Genomic DNA, 19,080 nt, shown 5'->3' with positions numbered 1-19,080 from the left:
ACTGCATGCAAGTTACCAGTTGTGGACCTCCCAAGAAGATCAGAGGATTGTGTGGTCATCTTGTTAATGTTTGTTCAGGCTGGTTAGAGGGCTGGTGTTTGGCCCACCTGCAGAGTGACTTTTCTTTCCTTAGAAATGCTAGATTCCTCTCTCTTACTCTTTGAATGGGAAAATAACTGATGGTCTTTTCCTTATATTCACAGTCTGAAGGCACAAGGCTGCAGAAGGATCTCCGAACTTACTTAGCTTCTGTAAAAGGTAAGATTGACATATGCAGAAGGGTTTCCTATCCTCAGTCAGGGGTTTTAGGATGGAAGGAGTATTCATTTGGAAGGGACCTTCAAAGACTAACCGGTCCTGATCTCTTCAGAGCTAACCAAAAGCTAAAGCATGTTAAGGATGGTATTGCCTCTTGAACACGGACAGGCACGGGGCATCAACTTTCCTTCTCTAAGGAAGCCTGTTTCAGTGTTTGACCACCCTCATGGTAAAGGCATTTTTCCTAATGCCTGGCCTGAACTTAGTGTATGTTCTCACTGATTCCCAGATCCAACGGCTTGCAAATGGCAGTCACGTCTACCCAGCTCCAAGGGGATGCTCTGGAGGCAATGCTGTGTGGGTGCTCACAGCACGTTTAATTACTGAAATATATAATAGTGTTTTCATGATCCTGAGGATCAGTGAGGAACTGTACAGACTAATGCAGAAGAGGTCACCCTTGTCTTGTTGGGATTCACTCATAGTTCTTGAAATCTTTCTCAGGCAGGATGGGTTTGTGCTTTAATGCTGAGCTGGTGGTGCTCTCTTAGTAGACAGACACTCATATCTTCTGCCTGGGGAGAATGACCGCAGTGTATTTGATGTAACTGCATTCTTAGTTCCTTTTTTCCTATGATTACCTTCTGTTTTTTTTGTTATTAGAGGGCACACATTCAGCAAGTCCCATCTTAGTATTTGCTGAAGCTTATTCAACGCTTCTAATTTTCCCATTCCTTAGGATAAGGGATTAACCATTTCCTTGTTTCTGAGGCAGCTACCTCTTCTTTCCTAGCTATGCATGAAGCCTCCAAGAAGCTGACGGAGTGTTTGCAGGAAGTTTATGAGCCAGACTGGCCTGGGAGAGATGACACAAATAAAATAGCAGAGGTAAGACTCAGCAGAGGATGTGGACTCACTGGACTTGATCTATAAGAGGAGCCAGGCTTTGGAAACTACATCAGAGAGCTGAATTTCTTTATAGGTGCATCTTTGCAGTAGGAATCAAAGAGAAAAGGTATTGGGAAGAAGGGATAGCTGAGGGGATGTGGCCTGTATTTGTTTCCCAGATTTCTGAACACTATGAAGAGCCCTGTACTCATGCGCACAAACAACTTTGTTTCCTCAGCAATGGCTAAAAAGGGACAGAAGAAGCCAAAAGAGAGTCTGTAATGAAATAACTAGGTATGTTTTTCATTCTCTCTGTAAGAGTAATAGGAATATAAACTGATTCCCAAAGCATGATCAGAGCAGCTGTTGTGTAGCTGCAGTCAACCTCCCACTTACAGCAGTACCACCAGCTACCATATTTTGTCGCTTCGTTTGACTGGGCCACGTGTCACCCCAGCCTGCTCCTCTCCTCATCATTTGGTGAGGTGATGCCTGTCCAACTTGCCCAGGTGTTTTCTGTGGTACGTGGGGCACAACCCATCATTTGACAGCTTGAATCTTCCTTGGCACATATGTACAGTGGTCCAGCTGGAGACAGACATCCTCTACTGTCTTGTTCAGCTGCTCAACTGAACAGCAGCTGTGGCAGTTCAGTTCTGCTATGAGGCTGCAGGACAGGGCTTAGCTGCAGCTGTTTGTGGCAGCAAGGAAGACACAGGAAAGAAAGCAAGAGAATGATTGTTCACTTCCCTGGGTTTTTCCTGCAGAATTATCTCTTGAAATAACATTTCCATCTTACACAGGAAATACTGACTTTAAAGCAGATAAAAGAAGCAAAACCAGACCGTTTCCAGGTCAATTCTTTCATTAACTTGGAAACTTTCTATTATGATGTGCTATTGCAGTAAATGGAGTTGTAATTCAGCTGGTTTGGCTTCACATTCTCTATTGGCCTCGTTCCTTCTTGAGCCACCATGGTTCCTCCTAGGGGACTGTCCTTTCTGAGACCTTGAGCCAGAGGGGCCAAAAAGAGCAAGAATCCAGAGACCTAAATGCAACTCCTCTGAGAGTCTGCAGGAGTATTTCCAGCTTCCATCTTTCCATTTAATGTCTGTCTTGGTTTCTCTTCTTCAGGAAAAGAGAGCTGGAAGAAAATTACTCTTCCTCCCCCCCAAAAAAAAAAACGCCCAAAAATTCCTCCATAAAGTGGGAATTTTTCCTGAATAGTTTTTCCAAAACCATTTGGCCAAATGGAAGAACAGGAAGTATAAGTAATTTCCATCTAATCCTGGTTGTTGATGGGAAATTAGAAGAAAAGTGAAGGATAATATATGTGTGGGTTAGAGTGCTAGCTTTGAATAGAACATCCAGGAGGCTGTGGAGGCAGGTGGTGAGGGCTGATGATAGCTTTCTGCTGTTCATTATCTTTCGGAACTGTGTTACAGTGAAGGAAAAAGCAATGCAGTGGTGTCAGATGTCCCATTTTTGTTGCTGCTGGAGGAAAGTGAGGGAGGAGGATATGAGGGCTGCCCTGACCTTCATCTTCCTTTCTGCTGTATGGATTTGGACTAGTGCTGATGAGGAAAAGGCAGACCCTAAAAGGGAGGTTTCTGAAGGATGTTGTGTCCTCCAAGTGGCTGCCTGAATTAGCAGCATCAAGCTGCCCTTTCTGTTTCTACGTTTCTGCCATGACCTCAGTTTTCATCTTATTTCTCTGCTTCTTTGCTTTTCCAAGGAAATGACTGTTTAAGAGCTCAGGGGTCTGAAATTATTAACTGTAGCACTTGCAGAAGGCAAAGTTCTGTGCTCCTAATATTTAATTCATTGCATTTGTTTTTCAGAACAATGACCTGCTCTGGACGGATTTCCATCAGAAACTGGTGGATCAGGCACTTCTGACCATGGATACGTATCTTGGCCAATTCCCAGATATCAAAGTAAGATTCTCTTTAAGTCTTTTGATCTTGAGTCACAGCAGATGAAACCTAATACGCATTAATTCTTTGCATCCCCATGTTTATTTAGAAAGGTGTGAGTGCTGTTGCAATCATTTCAATTAGAGCCGCCGAGATCTTTGCAGCTCTGGGTTGTGTGAAAGTGCCATTTTCTCCTTTGGGTTTGAATGAAGAATCCAGGGGAAAGATGCTGATGAAAAAACCATTAAATGTAAAACAAGAACCTGTAAAAAATCTGATTGTATCGCAGTGCAGGAGGGTGGTGTCAGGAGCAGCTCACCAAGCTCTGTTTTTTCAGTCCTTTGTTATTTTTTAACTTCCCTGTAAGTACAAAACACTGAGGCAAATATGCTTTATAGATTGAGGCAGTGTGAAGGTCAGATTTCTGTGTGTTCCCTGAAGTTCTGCTGTGTGCGTAATCAGCTTTTTGCAGGGAAGAGGGAATGCTGAATATGGTTCTTTTGGTGGGTGATCAGTCTGGGTTTGAATGGTGTCCTGTGAATTCCCCTTTACCCACTGTCATCTCTCCATTTGTTTTGGGAAGGTTATGCAGGAAATGTCTTCGCCATATGGAAGCGCTAGTAGTGATACCACCATATGGAAATATCAGATTGGCTTCTTCCCAATGAAAACAACCCTTTCCCAACAACGTCGCTATTAAAGAGTTCATCAGTATTTGTTGCTTCAGGAGGATCATGCTGTATCAGAGTGGGGCAGAACATTGGCTTGTAAAATGAGCCCTAGACAGCAATGTCATTGCCTCCTGGGACTCCTTGATTTTGCTTCATTTTTCCAACCTTTTCTCTTCCTGGAAATGTGAGGTGGGGAAGGGCTGTTGCTTTCCAGCTGCTAAAGACTGTAGTGCTGATCATACCCCTCAGTGTGATTCCCACGTACCTCAGCAGCTCAGAGGTTTGTGTGCTGCTGCTTCTTTAGTGGGTTCTCTGTAGACTCAGACTTCTGCGCTGCTTCTGCCTAAATTGCATTTTATCAGCCTTAGTGGCTGTGCACTGGTTAGTAACATCAGTGTCGTGATTCATAAAGCCGTGCTTAGCATCTTTGGGATTTCATAATTCTGAGTGTCTACAGTGTGATTTTAAAAAGCTTGAAACACGGGCCACCCACATTCCACCAAAACTCAAGGGATGAGGCAATGAGCACACACTGATCCTTTCTGACTTTGGAATAGGTCACGAGATAACTGTTACTAACATCACAGTCTTCAGGTGATGCTCTAGAATATCAGGTGTTAAAGTTCTTAACCTGCAGGAAAGAAAAAGCAGTCATATATAATTAATAGAATCCTTCAGTTGTTTTAGTTGCCGTGGTAATAGTTTTGTTTTCCACAAAAAGCAATTTTATTTTATTTTATTTTCCTGGAATTCTGCTGTTAGTGTGATCAAGAAAGATAATTTGGAGAGAAGATTGATTTTAATTTGGTTAAGGGGAAGGCCTGGTTTTTGTTAATGACCCGGTAATTCAAATGTGCGATGTTAGATCGTGCATGTGTTACTTGTTTAAGTTCTAACGTGTTCTGAATCTTCTTCCATTTAAAGGGGCTGGAAAAATTCCCTTGAGTTTTATGGGTTTCCTACAGGGTCCACAGCAGAAATGTGAAAACATACTGTTCCTTTAGGAAGGGATTTTTGTAAGCTTTAAAAGAAAACGTTTTTAATGTTTGGCGGGTGTGAAATAAAACAGTCTCTCTGTCTTTTGTAACTTGAAGAATGGGGGGTACTAAAAGTACCGGATCCTTTCTGTGCAGGTCAGTATTTCTAGCTTCCTAGTGTAGGACTTTTGTATAGTCTGATATTTAGTGTTTGAGTGAGTTTCTGATTGTGGTTGCGGAGCGCACAATGATAGTTCAGCTGTCATTGGCTACTCCAGAGGGCCTTGCTGGATACTGATTCCTCACAGCACTTCCATGTATTCAGAATATCCTTGCCATTCTCACCAAAGGAGAGTATTCATTCCCACAGATCTCCCGTCTGGCCATGTGCTTAATCTGGACTGTGTGGAAGATGCATTAACTTGTGTCTTGGAGACATCAGTGTTTCTGGAAGTCTCCTCCTACAGCCTGTCTCCGTGCTCAGCTGGCAATATTGCCCAGGAGGAGTTCAGGCTGCCACCCTGGTGGTGCTGGGGAGGTGTCTTTTGCTGACTGTGGCTGTGGAGTCGATCATCTTCTTCGTGATTCCATTCTTGGAGCGAGCTGAGTGCTTTGAAATTGCCTGGGTTTGCGTGTGGCTGAGATCCTGCAGATTTCTGTGAGTCACACAGTGCTGCAGCAGTGTTTGCTGAAAGCTCAGAGGAGCATGTGTGGGAGACGTGCAAACTGGTCCCAGCTGGTCTGGCAGAGAGATCGGCCCCGAGCGTGGTTTTGCAGTTTATCTGCAGGAGCCTGGGGAGAGAAGACCACATCTCTCTGCCAAGTGCAGTGGGGGAGATTTTGCTTTGCAAGTAAATCCCTGATGCTGATTCTTCATCTTGCAATTTCAATTTCCCCGAGTTGTGTGATTAATTTGAAACCTTCCTGGCTCCTTTATGTGTCCTCTTCTTTCAAGCTCTTCAGTCAGTCTTTGGCTTGCTGATGGCTGGCAGGGCACCTGGCTCTCTGTGCTGCAGTTAGGCTGGGAAGCTCCGTGCTTTGACTCATATCATCTGGGTTGTTTGTAGGGGAGCACAGGGGGGAAGAGCAATGGATGGTTTAAAGCAGAGCAGCCTAATGGGTCTGAGTCTCTTTACACTTCTCTTACTTAATAGCTGGTTACAGCAGACCATTGGTCATGACTGTGGTCACGTCAGCTGATCCACAGATCTCCTGTTGCGGGGTCTGAAATGCTGTGCTAGGCATATCCTGAACATGTGGAGGAACACTTTTGCTGTGTTGGCAGCAGAGATGCCTTCTTGTGTTGAACCATTTTTGAGCTTCCGCATGAGCTGGTGCTATGGACTGGTTAGTTAGAGAGTGGCAGCAGCCTTCTTGGCCCTGAAAATGAAGAGACAGGTACCGGTAGGATGCAGGCATCTGCTAGCACTTAGGCAGCACTTGAACTACAGTTCTAAAAACATTAATGTCATTCAGAGGTGGGGCTGCTGTATAGATCTGTTCATCTTCCCTGGCTGGATATTCCGAGCAGCTCCCTCCTGGGTGGTTGTTGCCCAGGAGCAACATACAGCAGCTTTTGTAGGGTATCCATTGGAAGTCCTTATGCAGGCAAAGCACGAAGCTGGGTGAACAGGTACAAGCAGGGTGAAGCTGAGGGGATAAGAGGGGGTTCCTAAGATTGTGGTTTTGGCTGCTGGAGGAATATTGTCCTAACTCTTTTTTTTCCTTTGTAGTCTCGCATAGCAAAGCGAGGAAGGAAGCTTGTGGATTATGACAGTGCCAGACACCACTTTGAAGCACTGCAAACTGCAAAGAAGAAGGATGAAACCAAAATTGCAAAGGTAAAGCAAGCAGAAGGATGTGCAACTATTCTTTCGTTTGGGAAGTCTGCTTTTTGCTTAATGAGCAGGTGTAAAACAAACCTGTACCACTTCATTGGGTATTCTTAGTTCAGAGAGGTGTTGTGGTTAGGTTTGGCTCGGTGTTTCCTTCTTGCCTGTTCAATTCTCCTAGAAAGCAGGATGTGTTCTGGTGTCTCAGATCACACCCACCATCATCAGTTGGGCATCTGTCAGCACCGCAGCAAGGCCTTGGCATATGTTTCCTCAGATACTGCAGGACCAGTATCCTCTGTTGGAAAAGCACGTGACCCTCTGGGGGAAATAAAGCCTTGCTTTCAAAGCAAAATTTGACAGTTTGATTCTTGGGGTTCTGTCTCCCCATCTCAGTGCAAGAGTGACTGTAAGAGTCTGAGTGTTTCTTGAGGTTGGTGACATTTGTGAAGTCCTTTGATACTCTAGCCTGTATTTTTAACCAGGCTGAGAAGTGTTGTCCCCCTTGCTTTGCAGTTAGTTCAGGTGGGAAAGATTAGGGCTTCGTGAGAGGCAATAGTTTATCTACAACATGGAAAGAATAAAGATGCTTCTCTTCCCCCAGGCAAAAGATCTGTGTTTAGTGTCTGACTGACAGTATTTTATTTTTATGCTGCCAGTCATCGGTCACCTGCTCTCCTAGCACATGCACTGTGATTAATCCTGGCAAACAAAGAGGAGAATGATGGATGGCTCAGGTGTCATTGCATCATTTGTTTAGCAAAGTGATTCGTAGTTATGTATGCAAGGCATGAGGCCCAGCCAGTCGTGTTGTCTGCTGAAAGCCATACTCCAGTGTGTTCAGGGGTAAGAGAGGAATTTCCATGGGGTGTGGTATTATTTTTGGTATGTGCCTTTGGGATCTTTGCTGCAGTGGCAGTGTGGTAGGAATTGTTTTACTCTGATTGGTAGCTGGTGATCTGCACTGATCTTTGCCATTGCTGCACTCTCTCATGTTGCCCCAAGTGCTCGCAAAGAATGTGTTTTTACTGAGGGATGGTTTGTTGCTCTTTAGTTAACATATGGAAGCAGTAGTACAGGTTGAAGGATGCGGTGTTGCAGTTTAGTAGATGGTGGTCTGTTCCTGATTCAGCCTGTGCAGGTTCCCCTTAATAGTTTACTAGACTTCCCATGAGCAAAAATGGGTGTTAGATCACATCCTTCTCCCCCCGGTGCTGTAGGCCTTTAATCCAGGCAGAGTATCATCTGTGATGCATCGCTGAAGCCTGATCCTGTAAAGAAAGAAGCACTGAAAGTGCCCCAAAGCTACGTGCTTATGCTTTTCCTTAAGAGGCATCTCAGCTTCTTGATTCTACAGCTGCTGTTGCACAGCTCTGTTGAGCCTGCCAGGGCTCATTGTGTACTGTGATTGTAGAGAGTTCACCTCTTCATCCCCATCACTGTGGTTTTGACCTGTGAAGTAGGGGTGTTTCAGCGTAAGGTACTTTGAAATGTGGTGATGGGCCCAGAAGGAAGATAAATCTTGTTTATGACACAGCATATGAAAGCTGTGATGCTAGTTGCCTGATGTTTCATTGTATTATAGTAACACAAACAGCCTTGGGAATGGTTTTTGGAGATAGGCAGTCTCTTTTTATTCTTCTCCTTTAATATACAATGTTCTTCTCCCAGCCAGGACTCCTGCCACTTATTGCTAAACTCACAACATGCCATTAAAATAAATTGCTATGGACTTTCAGCTGTTGCAAGTCAAAAAACAACATGATTAATTAATCCTGACCTCTCTTCAAGGAGCTCTCACTTCACAGCCATGGCTTGGAGTAGGGTTGTCTGTGTGCTAGGCCACTAACAACATTTATCTGTTGCTCTTTGCAGCTGCCCGGCTAGTCTACAAGTATCCCAGCCCACACTGGAACATTAATTACTGCTAAACTTGGCATGCTTCAAAGGATTCATAACCGATCAATTCCAGGATGTTTGTTTTATTCCTACCGCCTTGGTGATACTGGTTTGATCCAGCCTCTAAATACAGTCTCTGTGATTTTATTATTTTTTTTTTTATGCTAAAAACAAAATACATGTTTTGTCTCTCTCTCTTTCGTATTCTCTTTATTGTTTTTTTCTCTTTTCAATCAAACATGCTCCCATCCCCAAGCCTGTTTCGCTGCTTGAGAAAGCTGCGCCTCAGTGGTGTCAAGGGAAGCTACAAGCTCACCTCGTTGCACAAACTAATCTGCTCCGAAATCAGGTGACTGCTTATCTACCCGGCTCTAACCCTGCATGCGCTATCTTGGCCTCTAGATTGTACTATGCTACTAATGTCTAGGCAACGTTCACTCTGGTCCGTGTGTTAAGTGTGTCCTTAATGCTCCTGAGCTGCAGTGGGCACATGGAAGTTGCTGACTGGTGACTGAATCTGTGCCTGCCCTGTTGATTTCTGACCAAGTGCGTTAACACTGGGCTGTTGTTTTCTCCTCATAAAATGAGGATGAAGAAAGGCTATGGAATAGTGCCAAGATGGAGGGGGGTGTAGTGTAGTTCCTCCAATTATTCTAAATGAAGCAATTGATTTTTACTGTTGCTGTTTAAGAAAGAAAAAAGAGGAAAACATTGAAAAATTGGCTTCTTAACTTCTGCTGTTGAGTAAAGCGGGAAATAAAGCATTGCTTCAGAAACAGTTTCTGTGGCTGCTGAGTTGGGTTGCAGTTTGGAAATACATGAAAAAGGAAATATACCTTGTAGAGCACCTGGGTTTTTCAGTCAGTTTGTGATGGACGATCTAGGAAAATACTAGGTTACCACATAAATAAAGCCTGGGGAAAGAACATCTGTGAGCAGTCCTGCTTAAGATGCATAGCAAAGTGAGGAAATAAGTATTCATTCTCGCTGGAAGGGAGCAGGACATTTGGCAGGATTCCCAAGGCTTTCCCTGTACCTTGGAATGCTGGGAACGATCTGTTTGGTTCTGGTTCTTGACTGATCTGTTTAGCTGGTGGTGCTTGTGGAGGACTAGAAAGGAGGTACAGGATATTTTACAAGCCACAGATAAATTGGTTCTTCCTCTTCTCAAGCTGGATGTTGTGACTGGGAGCAATACCACCTCCCACAGATTTACCAGCAGAAACAGCATACACAGGGGCTCCCTCATTCATTGCACTGTGATCTCGGAGTACTGTGAGTTAGCTGATAATTTTAATCTGCTGGGTGACTTTGCCCTAAAGCAGGTAAGAAGGGGGATGTATGTCATCTTTCTTGCAGCTCTATTGTAGCGTCTTTAATCTGCTAAGTAGCATTAATATCTTCAGTCACACTGTATATTTTCAAATCAATTTAAGTCCTCTAAGTTGTTCCTCTTTTATTCCTTAAGCAATATTATTGCTAACCTTAATTTTTTGTCTTTCCAGTTATGGGAGGCTTCATTTTTCTTAATTACGTGTAGCCTAAAAATTTCAAGAAGGATGATGTGTTTGTATTCTGAAGCTGTAGGTTTCCAGATCCAGGCAGACCAGGCAGAGAGCTCAAAAAAAGAGAAAAGCTTCAGTTTTTGTATTCATGCAACTCTTAAGACTAAAGGTGTTAATAGCAACCCTAAATCTCATTAAGCTCATAATAAAAGCAGAAGGGCTGATGACACTGCATTTGTTGAAGAGCCTCAGAGTATTAAGCCCTGCAAGGATTGCTTCTGTTTACCAGCAGCTGTGTTGCTTTCTCTTCTCTGATAATTCCTCTTACATTGCAACCTTTAAACAAAAAGGGGGGTAGCAAGACTTATTATTTCTAATATTAAGTTTACAAAAAAGCTCCTTCCAGCATTCAGACTTCTGGCTTTTTGGGCTTTTAGCAGAAAGTCAGTGAGGGATTACTGTAAAATCCACTGGGAGGTTTACTACTGCAAGCTCTCAATTACAAATTTTGGTGACAGTACTTTTTGAAACAAAGAGGAAAATGACTTAGAACAGCAAATTCGTGTCTTTTTACTCAGCACTCTGAAATGCTGGCTTCAGACCAGGAAAGCAATGTTCTGGGTGCTGTTGTAGTAATAGCACAGTAGTGTTTCTGCCCATAGGGTAGAGCCAACAAGCCTCAAGGACCAGGAAATGGAGCAAATCTATGATCAGTGATTGAGCTATAGAAGCTGCCTGGCTTATCCAGTGTCAGGACTATTGTACCTAAGAAAAATAAACCATAACTGGGTAGGGAGTGCAGTATCTGAGAACAAGAGCACTGGCTGAGCCGCAGGATTGCTGATTCCTACAGCTGTGCTGGAGTGAACGTTGCCTGTTGCTGATTTTGCCTTTACCTTGGTACGCCACTACTGATATATTGCTTTCTAGGTTCTTTGACCTGAACAGGTAAATGAGAGGGGGAAAGACTGATAAATGTTCAACAGATCTAAAAAAACAGACAGAATACAATAGTGTTTTATCTCCCAGCTAGCCCATCTCCATCTCCTGTGTTGATTCTGATTCTAGTCTAGAGTTAAGATAAGCCAAAGGATGGACTGGGATTTTTTTCCCCCCCTCTTTAAAATGGCATTAGAAACATTCAGTCATGGAGGGGTTTTAAAGAAGAACAAGTCATTGTGATGATCTTTTCTGATCCAGCATGAGTTATGTCTTTGTTTAAACGGGCTTTTTTGTTGTTGTTTTGTGCAAGCTTTCTCAAAGTGCTGTTCTTCAGCAAGTATAGCAGCATATTACAAGGGATTCTGGATGGAAACATCTTGATACCTTCTCCCCCTGTCTGTTCCTTACAGGGTTTGCTTAACGTTATGGTAGACTTTACACCACCCATTGTGGTGTTATTTTCTGGGGGAAACAATCTCTTCCGATCTTGAGTTCAAAAGAGCCTTTGGCATCAATGAGTGATGCTCTGACAGGCAGAGTTAGCTGGAAGGTAGGAGCTTCTGTGGCTCAGACAAGAGATGGAGAGCTTGAGGATTCCACGCAGCTCTCTGAGAAACAGGACTTTGAGCCACATGGTGTTTTTTAAGTCCTTTCTTCTATCAGTCCTATCCTTGTGTAGACCTGTCTCTAAAGAGCAGTAAGCTGTGGGTTTCTTTAGTTAAGCTGACACAAAGACGGTAAAGTACAATTTCATAGAAGGTGTGAGAATCTGACTGGAGGCACAAAGAGAGATCCAGTTCTCACGCTGTTTGGGGCATGTTGTGACATTCCTGCTGTAGTCACACACAGAAGTAGACAATCAGAACAGCTTTCCTAATTCCTTTTGCTGTTGTGAATCAGATAATACAAACATTTTATTTAGCAGGCTTAGGGTTTTAAGCCAGGACACTGAAAAGAGGAAGAGGCCACCTAAGACAAATATGGGAAGGGGAATGTATTTGTTGCTGGTGCCTGCTGTCATTGACAGAAGCTAGGATCATCATTTTTTGTCTCTGGAATGCAGAGGAGTAATATCATGCAGTATCACTGGGATCTGTCCATATATGGGCCAGATAGATCAGATCAAATTTAAACTTTCAGTTGGAGCAAGAGGTTTTGTGCAAGGCAAGTTTCCTTTAGTGTTGGTAGTCAACAGCCAGAGTTTGCCCTTGTATTAGAAATTTACCAGTATGAGTATGTTATGCTGCTGAAACCAACACCTGCTGCTCAAGCAATCCCCACCTAGTCTCCTGCTGCCACAGCTCATGCTTTACGTACTCTTTGCTTCTCTGCTTTAATCTATTAGAGAGATGTCTCAGTCAAGATTGCAGACCTCTTCCCTTCCTCAGATGAGGCAGTGCTTTGGAACACCCTTACTTAAGCAGTCTTCACAAGGAAGGACTCTTCTTCAGCACCCACTGGGATGTGTTTCAGCTCTTTCAGATCCACTCCATCTTCATCTGTGTTTGAACTGGTGGCTGAACTGCCTGACCAGTTCCATTCAGTTTTTGGAACCAGGGAAATTTATAGAACTTGGAACATGTTAGTAGATGTTTCAGTTCTCTTCTGAGTATCTAAACAGGGGTCTCCATTGAGAGAAACGCTGAGGGTAACCCAGGCAATCTGGAGGGGCATCAACTTGCTAGTGATGCAACCCTGCTTCTTGGGAGATCCATCTGGAATGAGAATTACTTCATGCCAGAATTTTGCTTGTTCTCCAAGAAAAGTCAAGAGTCACTATTATCCCTGTTCTTCAGGATAGCTGTCTGTGCTGGAGTTTACTATCTCCTTTCTCTGTTATCAAGGCTGAAGAAGAGTTAGTAAAGGCTCAGAAGGTGTTTGAAGAAATGAACATTGATCTGCAGGAGGAGCTGCCTTCACTATGGAATAGGTGAGTTCTGGAAATCTTCTCAAGGGCTGGTTGGAAGGATATGAAATGTAGGAGCTGACATACAGGGGAGGCAGGGAAAATCCACCTAGGAGTGCCCTAGCTTCTTATTTTCAAGTGCAGTGGCATTGTCTGGGTCAGCAACGCTGGTCTGGGGGAGAGGGAAAGAGCATGCAGCAGCTCATTTATTTTCTACTCTGCACCTGCCTGTCCCATTTGCCAGCACAAATTCAGGTCACACCCTACCTGTCCTCCTCACCTTGAGCACATTTGCTGCATGCCTGGCTTTTGTTCCATCACCTTGTTCACACTTCTTTGCAACCCTTCTATTCCTTTCAGTACCAGACCTGACAGAGTTGAGTTCAGGTGGCAACAACAGTGAGCAGGAGGTGTGAGGAGGGGCGTAGCTGAAAGCGTTTAGGAGAGCATTGTGTGTCCATTAAGCTCTTCTCTCTTTCATTTTCATTTGGCAGTCGTGTTGGTTTCTACGTCAACACATTCCAGAGTATAGCAGGCCTAGAAGAAAACTTCCACAAAGAAATGAGCAAGGTAAGGCAACTAACAGTTCGTTCTATTAACACACTCTGTCCTCACTGTTATTTAAAAAGCTGAACAGTATGGAGAAGAAAAGAGCAGCTGTTTTGAAAAAAAAAAATGAGGGTTAACAACACAGGAGAAGATCTGTCTGAGATAGTAATATGGAGGGATAAAACATGATTAAGAGACCACAAGGAACATGCTGAAGTGGGAGTGTGTGACTTGTCTCATTTGATGATCCACAGAGGGAAGGGTGGCAAATCTTGGCCCTCTCTTGCTTACTTTCTCTGTTTCCTCCAAAATCTGGATCTGTAAACTAACCAGGGCACTCAGAATGGCATCTGTCCACTCAGCCTACTGCCTGGCAGTGAGTTGCTCTTAACCCTTAGTTAGCCGTGGGAATAGAAACTTCAGGGAATCTGTCAGTCTGTGTGTCAGCACAACACTGAGACTGGGCTCCAACTCAGCCATTAGGAACGCACATCCCAGCAGTCATTTGTCTTCTTTCCTGCCCTGTGACCCAAAAGAAGGCATTTGATAGTTTAGTGTGGCCCTTTCATGAGCTGTGTGTCATGGGTTGGTGGTAGTCCAGATTTGTGTTGTGTGCCAGCACCCAACAGAGACCTCAGAAGTAGTCTGTGGGAAATCCTCCTAGTGCCACTTTCATTTACAGGTATGTTCTTATGTTACTTCTCTTAAAAGCTGGAGAAGTCTGGAGTTCCTTAGGCCTCTTTGTTGCACCAAAGGCTGATACACTCTCTGTAAATGTTGTTCTGAGCTTGTTGAACAGTGGAGAATCCAGCTGGAAAACTTTTGTATTCCTTCCTCTTTGCTATCTTCCTAACAACAAGATAGCCGCTAAGCACAAACAACTTTATAACGGTCATTGAATTCCCAGCAGCCAGGGGCCTACTGCTGTGGTGTGATGCATCAATTCTGAGCTCTGCTGACATTTCATGGGGACCTTTCCAGTTAATGGCCTGTTCTTCTCCACTGGGAGATGAGCTGATAGTTAACAATAGGGAAGGTTATTACAATTAGTAGTCTGTTACTGCTAAGTTACGTTCTGAAGGAGGTGGGAAAAGAGCCTGCTAGACAGGAATTACCCTCTTATATCATGTTGTGGATTTTTTTTTCCTTAGGACTTTTGTATAAGAACAGGCCTTCTGCTTTGTTCTGTAAGAACCATCTGTTTCTTATTACTGCAATAGCATCCAATTAAGTGCTGGTGTTACTGACATGATGCCTCTGAGATAGAATGCATCGAATCCCTCCTCCTACTGATGATGAATTTGGCTTCCAGTCTTGTTTGTGAATTGGCTGTTTCAGAATAGGAGTGTCCGGAGTGAATACTTCAGCCTTTGGTATCAGGAAGGGTTTAACCCCTAACATTGCATTTCTACCAAGAGATCCAGGTTCAGCCTAAACCTAGATGGCCCAGGCAGCCTGCAGCAGGATCAAGGCTTGCTGTTGGCTTGAAGTCCTGCTGCCATATCCCTCATTCATAAGGAAGTATAAGGAGCAACTTTGCTTTAAATCTAGAGTGGATGTTCACTTCCAGCACATGGAAGACTCTCAGTTAAACAATCTGCCTGTTTCTACAATGGTGTCTGGCAGCACGTGGGTGGGGGTAGATGAGAAAGAAGCAAAGGGGATGGTTTCTTCAGGAGACTGTGTTCCCGTGAGGTACCAGCAGTTTTTCAATGGTTTCAGTATTGTTTTTTTTCCCCACAAAGGACTAGAAACAGATGTAGAACTGTTCCTTCATGGGATAGCTAAGTATATGCACATATAGGCACAAGACTGTGCTTTGTCAGCTTGAGCAGGCCAGCATAGACACTACTTGGGCACTTTTCTCATTCTTTTTCTCTTTTGTTTTTATATTTTACAGTTGAACCAAAACCTCCATGACGTCCTGCTGGGTCTAGACAAGCAGTACTCCGGCAATGCCTTTCCCATTAAAGCACAGCCCAGGTCAGTAACTAGTAACTGGAAACAGCATCTTTCTCCCAGCAGAGGAGGAGGGACAAGCTGTGGAAAAGGGAGTGTTTCTACTGGGGTCTTGAAATCTCCATGTTGTCATCTGGGGAGTGATTTGGTTGCCTGCATTTAGCCAGACAGTGCCCTCCTTGAAAACTGCTAGAGTGTGTCTGGAATTCCTCTTGGGCTGGGATACATGATGCAATACCTCCAGCCTTTGTAGGATAGCAGCTGTAGGCCTCAAGTTCTACTGCATACCAGTACTGAGGCAACTGAGTGGCATGGGTATGTTGTTTTCAAAGTCTAATTCCATGCACCACTGACATAACACTGGGTCTGGTTGCCCTGCAGACCTCTCGTTTTTACCTCTTCTGGAGCTTCCCCCACATACCTGCAACTTCTGAGCTTGAGGACCAAGAGCCTCTTTGTTTCCCCAACCTTCCCTTTGGCCCTCCAAACTTGGTACATCCTCTTCAAAGCCCCGTGTCCCTTCTGTGCACTGAACGGGGATGCATTGCCTCTGTGTGTTGTGGATATAGTTGTAGCCTCACTGTAATGAGGCTTTCTGATCTCAGGGCACTTCCCATCTGTGTGGATGCAAGGAGCATGGGTCCTCCACAGTTTCTGGAGTTTTCTTTCTGCAGTTCTGAGTTTTCTTTCTGCAGCTGGGTCCAGTCCATGTAGGTTAACTGCAAATCTGCACGTTCTATGGCACCGAGAGGGGAGGGGAGAGGTCAGGCTCTGGATGAGGCTGCATCTGGATCCCATCCAGATGTGTGAGTGATGAAACAATGTAGGACTCTGGCTTCCAGCTGCTGTTAATCCCACGTGCCGGGTGAGCAGGAGCACAGCCCATGTCCTCGATTGGTGTATTAATGGAGGGAGGAGGTGAGAGGTAAGGACAAGCTACAGTCAGAGTACATTGATTTGGAAGGGCTGCATCAGCTGTTTAGATCTCTGTGCTCCCTTGGCTCTCCTCCCAGCTTAACCTCCAACTGCAGTCATGCATAGACGAGTTGCTTGTCTCATTCTGGCAATGTGTGGTGTTTGCCAAATTTAAAGAAAGACGAAATTTGAGTTAAATTTGGCCTCTGAATTTTAGATTACTAACACCAAATTCTCAAGGTGCATCTTGTGAAGCTAGTATTTTCTATTTAAGTTAGCACATGATGTCTGTTCATAATCACCAACAACTGATGTGCCTTATGTGGGGCAGAGGTGCCCATCCTCTTGCTGTTGTGCACCATATTATCATGATACCAGGATCCACTTGGAAGAGGATAAGATAGCAGGACAGATGAAGGCTGGAGCTGTTGCGTTCCCAGCTCCTTCCTCCTCCTTTCTTTCTTACTCCAGCAAGTGACTGCAGGCTGTTGTGACAGCATGTCCTAGATGTGTCATTGTCGTGGCATGAAGGTTTTGGCACAAAAATTTACAATGAATTTATTACCTTTTGTCATGATTCCTGCCCAGAAACTGCTGGTTTCATCTGGGTGTGGAATGGGTATTTCAGCTGAGATGAGTCTTTCCCCAGAATGACAATGTAACCCTTTGCTCAGGGGAATTATAAAGGACTTATATAAAAGTTTTCCAGGACAATAATGCCTTGCAGGGATCAGGAAATACTGGGAGGCACTTATCTCTACATCAGTCCCGTCCTTGTGGTTCAGGGCATAAGCGTGCAGGAGGAAACATCCCTCACCTCTCTGATTGCCTCTTGTGGCCTATGTTAGGAAGAGATGCTTCCCTGGCCCTTCTCTGCTGGGAAAGGGATTAGAGATAGATACGGTGCCAGGAAGTTAATGACAAGGTGTGAGAAGAGGTGCAGTTATCCTCCTGCATCACTCTGGCACCTCACTGACAAATGGGTGGAAGGAGGGTGCTGAATGGGTGCTTGGAAGCTTAACTTTTCCTCCCCGGTCTGACCGTGCTGTTCTGTAACGGATATGATTTGCGTGCCATCCTCAACAGAAAGAAAACTAAACTGTTCGCCAGGCTGAGGAAAAAGATGAGCAGGTACCGGTACGGAGAGCAGCATTTCAATATGTGTTTGATTTAGTTCCTAAAACTGGAGAGGCTGTTGCTGGACTCTTTAACAGCCTGGCACGTATTAACCCTGTGATGGGAGAGGGATCCTTTGCATGATGTCGTGTGTTCATGGCCTGCCGGGACCTGCTGAGGTCTGTGTCTGGATAATCCCATTAACTGCTTGTGTGCCTGGTTTGAATCCTTGCTTCCTTTCCTCCATAAGAAGGTGGTGTGAAAGCTCAGGTGTTGTCTGCTTGGTTATTTTTATGCAACTAAAAGTGTGATACTGGGCTGTATGGGGGAAATAAGGTCTAATTTGGTGATTAACAAGGTTTTGTTTTACCTAGCAGGGCTTGCCCTTATGAACAGCTCTGAAATGCTGCGTTCTCATTCCCTGCCTGGCCCAGGAGGACCAGTAGGCAGCTCTCACACACAGTCCTGTCCTGTCTACCTACTGTCTGTCCTGTCCTGCAGTGAGAGGACAGTGATGTGGGAGGGGGCCACTTTCAGCTTTGCTCTTTACTTGCTCTGTTCCTGAGGATCCTCTCTGTCTTATTCCATCCATTTATGATTTGCGCAGAGCTGCAGGAAATGGAAGCCTCTGTTGTCCTGTATAAAGGCTAGTATCAGCAGCTTGCCTTTCAAAACAGCTGTGGCATTGAATAACTTGTTTGCCACAATGCCTAGAATTATTGTAGCCAAGGTCAAGGACTCTGACAAGAATGTTCTGGGGCAAAGCAGGGATTGCTGTACAGTGGCATGGAAACTTCCCCTAATTCCTTTTTTTTTTTTCTTATTCTTTCTGTTGATATTTATTCCATGGTGTCCTTTTAGAAGGATTTTTTTTTTCTTTATATTTCTCAAAATGATATTTCACCAGCAGTAAGAGCCAAGTGCTGGTATTGGGATCCTTGCTTTCTGATCCTGTCTTCCCACTGACCCTTTTCTTTGTCTCTGCTGTACATCCTATTTGGAGGGAAGAGAATGGTAGTTTCACAGAGAATCTGATGGGCAAATACTGTTTTTTTTCCTCAAGTATATTGAATGATTGTCTTGTGAAGGAGGAGGATTCACAGTGCTCCTCTGTATGTCTGTCTCTGACCACGAGCCAGCATTGCTGTGACTGCATCAGAAGGTGTAGTAGCACTTCCAGTCATTGGTTGTCAGCCCCTGCAGATGCTACAGCAGAGGGAGAGCTAGTAAATCTCTTGATGAGCTCTAACCACAACATCCTCCTGCTGTGCACGCAAAGTCTGGCTGGTGCGACAGTTGTGGTTCTTGACCCAGGCTGTGCTGGGGGTTCTGCTGTCAGACCAGCTGCAGGGGTACAGAGAAATGCACAAGTAAGGAAAGTCAAGGGCTCAGTTGCTTTTTGATCTGCAGTAAGAATGTACATTTGGGCCAAGGGACACCTGAGTGTGTAAGTGCTTCTTTCTTTTTCTGTCTCCCCTGCTGCCTCTTTTTTGATGCGGGGATAATTCTTGAGCGTTCAGCCAGCTTTGATGCTTAAATAAGTAAATAAACAGAACCCAATTACTTTTAGCTAAAAGACCCTATCTGAGCCTTAGCTGAGATGCCAGACTTTTTTTTTCTACTTTTAACCTGAGAATTTGGCAGGAGGTGGCCCATCTGTTTCTACCATATTGGAGATCCATAGTGGATATCTGGTTCCATCCTTCAGTGAGGGATTGTTAAAAGCACATAGGAACCCCATGTACAG

The 19,080-nt window shown here is 44.4% G+C and overlaps 1 protein-coding gene across 10 annotated transcripts in view; it reads left to right on the top strand.

Annotated features, from left to right (window-relative positions):
• Positions 1-19,080, top strand: part of BIN1 (bridging integrator 1) — a 76,256-nt gene that overhangs the window by 34,079 nt on the left and 23,097 nt on the right. For 2 of the 10 annotated variants that reach the window (XM_015868781.1, XM_015868784.2), the window contains exons 3-11: positions 204-258; positions 1,052-1,146; positions 2,988-3,083; positions 6,444-6,551; positions 8,683-8,790; positions 12,733-12,818; positions 13,289-13,364; positions 15,244-15,326; positions 17,304-17,354. In XM_015868781.1, coding sequence (XP_015724267.1) covers positions 204-258; positions 1,052-1,146; positions 2,988-3,083; positions 6,444-6,551; positions 8,683-8,790; positions 12,733-12,818; positions 13,289-13,364; positions 15,244-15,326; positions 17,304-17,354 — 758 coding nt within the window. The remainder of the gene's footprint in view (positions 1-203; positions 259-1,051; positions 1,147-2,987; positions 3,084-6,443; positions 6,552-8,682; positions 8,791-12,732; positions 12,819-13,288; positions 13,365-15,243; positions 15,327-17,303; positions 17,355-19,080) is intronic. The other 8 variants (XM_015868791.2, XM_015868787.2, XM_015868783.2 and 5 more) reach the window with 7 other exon arrangements.

The sequence above is a fragment of the Coturnix japonica genome, chromosome 7 (genome assembly GCF_001577835.2).
Source record: "Coturnix japonica isolate 7356 chromosome 7, Coturnix japonica 2.1, whole genome shotgun sequence".
NCBI classification, from domain to species: Eukaryota; Metazoa; Chordata; class Aves; order Galliformes; family Phasianidae; genus Coturnix; species Coturnix japonica.
The sequence above is the reverse complement of the archived record's forward strand: the minus strand, read 5'-3'. Positions and strand labels throughout refer to the sequence as shown.